At 44.6% G+C, this 9,799-nt stretch overlaps 1 protein-coding gene across 1 annotated transcript; it reads left to right on the forward strand.

The window, feature by feature from the left end:
* The first annotated feature begins 4,088 nt into the window (after positions 1 to 4,088).
* On the forward strand, positions 4,089 to 7,310 carry LOC119165278 (transmembrane protein 45B-like). The gene is made up of 2 exons (XM_037417458.2): positions 4,089 to 4,239; positions 6,027 to 7,310. The coding sequence occupies exon 2, from the start codon at positions 6,088 to 6,090 to the stop codon at positions 6,928 to 6,930; it is 843 nt and encodes a 280-aa protein (XP_037273355.2). The 5' UTR covers positions 4,089 to 4,239; positions 6,027 to 6,087; the 3' UTR covers positions 6,931 to 7,310.
* The last annotated feature ends 2,489 nt before the right edge of the window (positions 7,311 to 9,799 follow it).

Genomic DNA, 9,799 nt, shown 5'->3' on the forward strand with positions numbered 1-9,799 from the left:
TGGATGAGCGAAGCGCACAGCTCCCATGGAAAATGAGTCATCGTGCAGAGCTAGGCAAGTTTACAGGATATATACTATTAAAACCAATTTCAATATGTTGCTGTGGCCCACACCACCAAAGTAGCAAGGCGGCTCCCCGAGTGTTTTAAACAGTGATGATGTTGAGCGTCTTTGATTGGAATTCGTGGAAACAGCCAAGGAATATATTATGCAAGGCAGAGACTTAGCGTGGTGCGTGCTGCGCTAATGCCGGTCACTTTTTTTTTTTCGCGTATGTTATGACTCATTTTTTACCTTGTATATTACTTTTGTTGTTGTGCGCTAATGTACAGTATTGTCCGTGAAAATGATGCAGACCGTTTTAGGGAATCAATAGACTAATTTAAAAAAAAAAAAACCTGTCCCCGAACTTGAACCGATCGCCTGTACTTCAAATCGCGAGTGCGCCTATAATTTAAATCGCGAGTGAACGAATATTGTTTCACATCAATTTTCACACTTTGTTTGAATGCAATATCCGAATTCCCGTGATTGCCTTCACAATTTTAACCGCTTCATTGACACGCTGATTGTGCGCGTAGCGGTCGCGAACAAGTTTGTATATTCAGTACCTATCTCTGTTTGCAGGTAGGTGCTTCGGGTGTAACTTCATTACTTACCCGTAATGAAGTTACGCCTGAAGACGCAAATATAATTGGTTCTTCAAGTCGTTTTTGTTAATCTCTGCCAGCCAAACATGCCGGTGCTTTTCGGAAAATCGCAGTGTGCGTTCTCAATTTTAGGTAATAACTTTCGGCACATAGAACACCCTGACGCTCTGCTCGCTCTTCGTGGACTGTTATATCAATTTGCCTCACCAGCAGCTGATAATTGCTCCAACTTGCATCGTTAGGCAAAACTGTACGGGCGCACGCACGAGGAAACAACACGGCAGCGGTCGGCCATGGAGTCAGTAGGTACCCAGGCATGTCGGTGGCGTATTTCGGAAGTGACGAATCGGTGCTGCGTGACGCACGTGCACACTATGTATAATTCGCGACATGCGGTCTGAATGTAACGTGACGCTATGAGTGACATCACCCGACTGCGTCGTGACGTCACATGATGACATCATCACACATCGTTGCTTGGTCAAAAGCTAGCCAATCACGGAGGATGTGAAGAACCATGCGACACGTATATAGAGCCTGCAATGCCTCAGACAAGGGCCCGAGCGCTTGAAGGACTATTTCTATCGCAGAATCCACCCAGCAGTGCCCCTTTTCCAGACCAAAGGGACTTCGTTCAACAAGGAGGGCCGGATGTGAGCACCCGCACGCATGGTAGCGTGGCGGCTAGATGAATGGATGGATGGATATGGCTGTACCCTTTAGATCGGGCGGCGCCTAGCGCCACCAAGCCGTAATACTTAATGAACCAAAAACTAGATTTATTTTTTCCCCTTAAATAGTGAGGCTGAGGATTCGTACTTTGCAGTGAAGGGTTTAATTTTCACTCGTGCCTTGACTTTATCCACCAATCAGATAACCTCCTTCTAGTTAATTCTACCCGCTTAAAGTCTACTTTGCCCTCCCTGTCCCTAAACCCCAGTGCTTTGAAAAACTCTGCGCCATCATCCGGAACTATAGGGTGAAGCCCTTTACAGAACTTTATCAAGTGTTCGGCAGTTTCTTCTTCCTCTCCACACGCACTGCATACCGTGTCTACGCCTTCGTATTTGGCCTGATATGTCTTGGTTAGCAATACTCCCGTCCTGGCCTCAAACAGTAGAGAACCACCCCAAGTATTATCATAGATCTTTTCCTTGGCAATTTCCTGCTCAAAAGTTTGATAGATCTCTAGTGCGGACTTCTTAATCATGTCAATTCTCCATATATCGGTCTCAGCTTCCTTCACCTTCTTCTTAACCACTGATTCTTTTTGGTTTGGCCCCCTGCTGTTTTCCAACTATTTACCAGTCAATTTTCTGGTTCGCTTCCTCCATTTTGTATCGACATTCTTCATGTACAAGTAGCTGAATACCTTCCTAGCCCAACGCTCCTCCCCCATTTCTCTCAATCGCTTCTCAAATTTTATCTTGCTGCTAGCTTCCCTGCCCTCAAATGATGTCCATCCCATATCACCTTGTACTCCCTGATTTGGTGTATTCCCGTGAGCTCCTAAGGCAAGCCTACCTATTCCACGTTGCTTAATTTCTAATCTTCCTTGAACTTCTGATCTCATACACAAGACCGCATTGCCGAATGTCAGACCAGGAACCATGACCCCTTTCCATATTCCTCTCACAACATCATACCTATTGTAATTCCACAGTGCCCTGTTTTTCATTACCGCTGCATTCTTGTTACCTTTTGTGTTCACGTATATTTCGTGTTCCCTTAGGTACTCGGCCCCATTGCATATCCATACGCCCAGATATTTGTATTTATCTGTTATCTCTAGCGTGACCTCCTGTATTCTAAGCTCACTACCTTCATTGTCATTAAAAATCATGACTGCTGATTTTTCCTTACTGAATCTGAAATCTAACCTATCTCCCTTATTACCGCAGATGTCCTCCAATCTCTGAAAATCTTCCTTGTTGTCGGCCATTAGCACTATATCATCTGCGTACATCAATGCTAGTAGTGCCTGTTCAATGAGTTTTCCTTGTTTCACGAAAGAGAGGTTGAAGCCCAGTCCACTTCCCTCTAATTTGGCCTCCAATCCTTGTAGGTGCATCATGAATAATAAGGGTGACCGGGGACACCCCTGCCTAAGCCCCCGTTTTACCTCTGCTGGCTTGGATACCTGTTTTTCCCACTTTATAATTACCTTGTTACCTTTATAGATATCCTTTAAAAGATTAGTGACTACATCTTCCACGCCTAGTGTGTCCAGTATTTCCCACAATTCCTCTTGAACCACGCTATCGTACGCTCCCTTGATATCCAAAAATGCTAGCCACAGGGGCCTGTGTTCCTTTTCTGCTATTTCGATGCACTGCGTCAGTGAGAACAGATTGTCTTCCAACCTCCTGTGTTTCGGAAACCCATTCTGCAGTTCCCCCAGCACCCCCTCATCCTCTATCCATGCCTGCAGTCTTTCCTTTATAATCTGCATCGCCAGCCTGTAGACCACTGATGCCACTGTTATAGGACGGTAGTTGTTTATGTCAGCTTTGTCCCCCTTTCCTTTATAGATCATGCTCATCCTGCTAAGTTTCCATCCATCGGGAACTTCTCCATCGATTATTATTTTGCTCACTGCCTCTCTCAAAGCCTGCTTAGACTTCGGACCTAATGTCTTTATCAGCATAATTGGAATGCCATCTGGGCCTGTTGATGTACAACCCTTTTCTCAGCCATTTCCCACTCTTGTTGTGAAAATGGAGCCATTGCGCCAGTTGATTCATCCTTGTCTATTGAGGTGCATAAAGCACTTATTTGTTTAAATTAGCTAGGCCACAGCTGGCCTAGCTAATCACTAGCGCCACCTGTGGCGCTATTATGGCAGCTCAACTGCAGGCCCAAGATCTCGCTCCCACTTTCGGCGCGGACGGCACGTTTTCAGTATGTTCGAATAAAGCGCGTTCTTGTCGTTTTCATTGCCTCAGCCTTCATGCCTAGCCCACCCAGCCCTCACACAGTAAATCATCTGCACTGTTGTCCTTGTTGTTCGTCGATTGATAATGCCTTCTACCTTAAGAATTAAGACTGTTGATCAGAATATGGGAAGAGTATTGGCTTGAAATAAAATAAGCAGACTAAAAATGAGCGGCAATGCAGAAACTCGAGTAGACATAACCTGCTGTAGCTTAACACATAAGTTGAACAGTTAGCTCGATGACTCTCAGTCAACGCATCTCTTGAAAATCGAGGTCCACAAATTCCTTCTCTAGTGAATTAATGCTCGATTTTAAATGTCGTTAGCGGCTCCAGCTTTCACGGATGTTTATCGTGAAAGGGAAAGAAGAACAAACAAAAAATAGAAATCAAGCTAGCATCAAAATGATTCGGTTACTAAAGGGCAGGGTGAATTGAAAAAAAAAAATGTTGACTTTTAAGACGTCGCGGAAGTATTAAGTACAGCAGTCGGGAACACGTGCTGCTGGCTTGTTCGAAGCGGTGGCATTTTTGTATTCTTCTTAACTTACCAGGCTTTTAAAGAGCAGCTGTCTCTAAGCGTGTCATCGCCGTTCATTTTTCGTCCGTTTCTTTGGTCAGCATTACGGTACAGAACCCACGTGCGCCACTGAACGTAAGTACAGCCCCGTGACAAGTAAATGGAGAGTTATTCAATCATACCAGTCGCGAAACTACGCTCTAAAACCCGTACACGTAGTTAGCCCAATTTCTCGAAAATTAGCTGACTTTTGCGTCACCAGGGAACAACACAAAACATTAATAATGCGTTCAATACTGGGCATGCAGATTAACAGGTGGCGCGACGATCTGCTCACTCCCAACATAGGGGCCAACGACGTGTCCGGATTCTGATACATGGAGCCTATCGGGAGTTTCGCAACTCATATTATTTAATAACTCTAAAACAAATGTGCACGCTGTAGATAATTTGAAATTGTTTCAGCAGTGAACTGTCGGCTTGTGTGTAGATAGATAGATAGATAGATAGATAGATAGATAGATAGATAGATAGATAGATAGATAGATAGATAGATAGATAGATAGATAGATAGATAGATAGATAGATAGATAGATAGATAGATAGATAGATAGATAGATAGATAGATAAGCAAAATCGAAACTGCTTTGGAAATGGGTCGCACGTAACAGTCCCATCAGTAGTCCGCGTGATTGTCGCGGGCCCATCAGTGTCCGATGTGGTTACGTCAGGTCACGACTATGCATAGAGGCATCTGGCACGCGAGCATGCGGTTGGTTGGTTCTCGACGGCTTTTACAACAGGTCTGTCTGACAATATGAACCATGCAGTACTTACTCCGCTTGCGTCTCTTTCATGTGTTGAAGAATGTGTAGCTTTTTCATGTGTAGCTGTTCAAATATTAGTTGTGAGACTCTACGAAACTGTTCGCAGTCCTTCGGACAATGTTAACGAGATGCACGCCACGTACGCGTCAAGAAAATTCTTTTGGTTGTATGTTGTCAAGCCGAGCAGCTTTCCTGTCGACATTGAATTCTGTGCTGCCCTTGACCGTGTTGGTAGGGTCCGGGAGAACTGGCATTGCTAGAAGGAAATCATCCAAGGCAAAGAAGCGTTTTGCGGCTTGCCCACTAGGGAAAGCCATATGCTCCATGGCTTCTTCTGCAAAAGGGACTAGGTGGATTGCTAGCTGCACTAAAGTGTTTACACGTAGTGAGTTTCTGCGTGTAATGTGAAAGCGACGCATAAATATCAAGAAGACGCATACGTCAGCTGCGTAAAGTGTACAGAGGATGATCGACCTTCAGCAGTAAACCGAAAGGGCTGAAAAGCTAAAAACTATATACTAGGACACTGCACGAAGAATGGACTCAGAATTTTATCGAAGTAAAAAAAAACACATACCGGGTGTCACAGCTATGTTTTGCTAAGGGTTAAAAAAATACAGTATGAGAGGTAGCCGAGTGAAATCATTTGCATATCGCTTACAGCCACTTTTCGTGCTACGGACAACTTTTTGGTTTTGTAAATAAATAATTTGTTATTTAGAATTAGTAAACTAATTTGATAAATATTGACCTTAGACAACAAATGAAATTTTCGAAGTTCGAGAGCGTCTTCGGAAACCCCCTTTGCACTTTTTGTAATAAAAAAAAGGCTTCTTAGAACATTTTTTTTCAAGCTGCAAAGAAAGGCAGCAAAAATGTGTTATTTCTTTTCACCACAATGTTTCATACATGCACGCCATATAGTTAATGCACTTACATTACATTATTGTGTTTTCGACGTCTACCTTCGTGACCTGTCCCCAGCGTTAAGCATACAATGATCTTCGAATAGGATAATCATAGTCAGAAGCGTCGACAACTGACCGGCGATGAAACTTAATTCTATATGTTTGCCTCTCTTCCATTACTTTGCAGTACAAGTGCGAAGTAGGAGCCACCTCCACCGTCACCGTCGTCCAGTGGTTCTTGAACAACCATGGGCACCTTCATAGGCCACGCGATTCCCGGAACATTCCTCTTCATTTTCGGTACATGGTGGACTTTCGCGATGTGGCGCAACTACATCCGCAGCAGGCAGAACAAACAACCCTTCGCATGCCGTTGCTCGTACCCGGTGCCCTGCCTCTCACGGAAGTTCAGCATAGAAGGCATCTTGAAGATCGTCACCTGTTCCTACGGCATCGCCAGCGAGGCTCGCGCTATAACGGCACTCGGTGGCACCGAGGACGCGGCGGTCACCCAGCACAAGAGCATGTACGCGTTTTATCTTCTCAGCGGCATCGTGGACGTCTTGTACAACGCCGGGTTCCCGTTTCCGCAGCACACGGACTACGTGTCGCTGCTGCTTGCCGTCGCCTCGGAGGGCCTGCTTTTCTACTTCCACGTCCACGGAAGGCCGCCCCTAGACGTCATGGTGCACATCCTCTTGGTGTACACCATAGCCGCGGTGGTGGTCTGCATCATAGCCGAGGTGTGTCGGCCGCAGAGCGTACTGGTATCCCTGGGTAGAGCATACTTTTGCCTCTTGCAAGCCACTTGGATATGGCAGATCGCCTTCATCCTCTACGGCCACAATCCTTGGGACGTGGACAGCCACATGGCCATGATGTTGGCCGCCAGCGCATTCGCGTGGCACATGATGGCTGTGTTAGTCTACATTGGTGTGCTGGGTGCTGTGGCGTTGGGGGTGAACCGAACGTTCGGGAGGTTCTGCCACGATGTCGTTTCCGGAGATGAGGCTGATGACCTCGGTGAATCATTAGTAAAGCGTGAAATCCGAAGTCGACCTGAACGTGGCTCTGGAGAAGATACCTGGTGATGCTGTGGGTGAGCGATGATGTTTAAGCTAAGTAACCACAGCTGCGAAAAGGTGGTGCCATATCCTGAACCTTACTGCGCGAGAACCTTTACAGGGCTCGATGACTGACGCTTCACGCGCGAGGTGACAGTATCGTGAAATATTACGAAAGTGAAGATGCCGAGGAATACTTTTTTTTCAAAAAGGAGCTTACTTGACTTATGTCATAGTAAATGGTGCCAGAGGCACAGCTGAAGTTTTTGAACAGTATGTCTCAATGGCAGAGCAGTTTTTGCCTTAATTTAGTTCCTTGGCTTGCCATTTCGTTGGTAGTTTATATCCTCGTGCAATTTTTTTTATCAAATAAAAAAAGTAGTGGATACACCACCCATTTATAGTCATTTTCTCATGGTTTTGACTTATTCTTACCCGATTATTTATCATTTCTTTGTTAGCGTTCCTAGCATTCTTTCCCCATTTATTTTTCCTCCTACCTTCCTTTCCTCTATCATTCTGTTCCTCACACACAAAAAATTAGGCAGGCGTTTTGCCCCTTTAGGTGGTAGTTGTCATTTTTGTTTCTCCTTTCTAATCTGGGTCCACATGTGTACACACCCAATAGTGGTGTACGCATATTGGCATACTTCGAATGACGAGTCGAGTAATGTCCTATTCGACTCGGTACTGGAACCAAATTACATATTCAAAATAACGAACATTCTTTGAACTTTTTTTTCTTGTACCAAGCGATGACAAAAAGTGCCCGAAGTCACGTGTTGCTTTTTGTGGTTTCATCATCGGTGTGTACAGATACATGCCGTCCAAATACTTACAGGACTAATGTTGTATTTAAGACATGCTGATGCCGGTCTGACCTAGAACTGCGGTGTCGCCGAAACGTCAGTGTCATCAATCCAACATATTCACCGTGACACTTATGATAACGTTAAGTCAGGAAAATTGATTACTATTTATGTATAGTTTTTAATTAAAAGCGGCTGACAAAGTAGAACACCTTGAATAATGTAGTAACTGCTATATTTCGGCCTGCAGTTATAATATACTTCGCAAGATATGCTTGCTGTCGTGTACGAGCTTGCCTTAGCTTAAATAAAAGCGCCATTTTGTCGGTGTACACTCTAAAAATGTCGAGTATTTGGGGAATGTTACTGCAACACAACAATAATGCATGACATCATGGAATTTTATTCTTCCACCTACTAAAAACGTGTATGGTGAACGCTTACTACAGTTCGTAGGAGCTGAAATGTGGAGTAACATACCACTTCAGATAAAAGATTTTAGGGCTTTCTCAAGCACACTCAAAAATAATTGCAACATACAGAACGATAGTATTGACCATGTACAAAACCTTACACATAGTTTGATGTTTCATCTGTAATTGTTTATTTAATTATTTATGAAAAAGTGCAACAATGTGTTCTCTATACATTTCTCTACATTCTATCAGAGTCCTTCAATGCTTTCTGGTCACGAAACTCCGCCCAAAGTTTGATATAGGGACAAAATATCCCGCTAGCGGCGCCACCAGTCGTAATGGGGCCACAAGCCGCCGCCAGTGCTGGTAATATATGCGCACTATTGCCGACGTTTTGACGTGATTATGTGCGTGCTGTTTTTCCTGTTACCTTTGAATAAACGTCACTGAACGCAGCAATGCCGTTAGATCAGTATAAACGTGATCCAGTGTCGACGACGAATGAAAGCTGTTTACTAAGAGCGCACGCGTAGTTTGCTTGGGAGTGCGGACGAACCTTAAAAATAGCAGCGCGTTTAAAACGTTTTAACACCGCGCGTTAACGCATTGTGTTAAGAATTACCTCATAGCCCAATTATATGCGTACTTACGATGCCTCGAAGCGGTACGTCGTTGCTCGCCAGTGTTTAAAGACGATGCTCATGCTCCCGATGCGAGCAGCTACTAATGGATCTGCTCGACAACGTGTTCGCGCCTGGCCAAACGGCGATTCTGTTTACGCGGTAGTAAAGCTTTCTATTCTGGCAGTGCCGCGAATACGGGGAGGAAGGTGAGCGAAATGAAACACGACTGGGTAGGACAGGCGCGATCGCATTGGTTTATATCCGGCTCGTCTCTCGTGCACTGCTACTCAAGGAATCGAATGAAGGGAATGGTCGAGTTAGATGTTTTATTCTATACTTTCCAATTGAGTCTGCACCCAAATGCGCAGTTGTTCTGGACACACGTTTGTGAGCGCCGATCGCTTTCTTGACGCGGGTACTTTCGATGTCGCGGTTATAGCAGCTCAGCGTTGTTGCGACCGCTCGCTTCGGTATTAAAAGTGCTTCTTGAATAGGCACGAGTTTAACTTGCCTAACATCTGATTGATCCTTTTTTACACGCAATCGAAAGTTGAAGTTGAAACAGTTGTAGTTGAAACAATTGTAGTTGAAGTTGAAACAATTGTAGTTGAAACACCCGTGTCTTGACGTTTCCTTATGTTTACTGCTTATAGCAGCATTAATTACCGGTCGACAAACCACGATTTCTTCGGGAAGGGAAGTACAGCAGCCTACTCTGGAAGTTTCTTTCGCTGCCAGTGCTAGCTGCTTGGTGACCTTTGAAACCCTACCTAGGTACCATACCATACTTTTTTTGTGCTTGGGGGAGGGGGTTACGATTTAAAGCATGCAGTGAACCTGAAATTTCGTACTAATGACGTCAACGAATCCGATAAATGGTACATCGGGGATGATGAACTGCTGTTCCAGGTTGCCACGCTTTCTTTGATTGTCGTGCATCGTTTCTCAACATTCAAAACTCCATTTCAAAGCGCTGCACTTAACACTTGAGTGCTGTTGATTTTATGAGACCTCTCTTGTGTTTTCTTTCTAGGTGGCTTTTTACATG

The sequence above is a fragment of the Rhipicephalus microplus genome, chromosome 8 (assembly GCF_043290135.1).
Source record: "Rhipicephalus microplus isolate Deutch F79 chromosome 8, USDA_Rmic, whole genome shotgun sequence".
Classification (NCBI taxonomy): domain Eukaryota; kingdom Metazoa; phylum Arthropoda; class Arachnida; order Ixodida; family Ixodidae; genus Rhipicephalus; species Rhipicephalus microplus.

What these genes read in the sequence shown, in the direction of transcription:
- LOC119165278 (XM_037417458.2), top strand. Translation starts at nt 6,088, where the DNA reads ATGGGCACCTTCATAGGCCACGCGATTCCCGGAACATTCCTCTTCATT.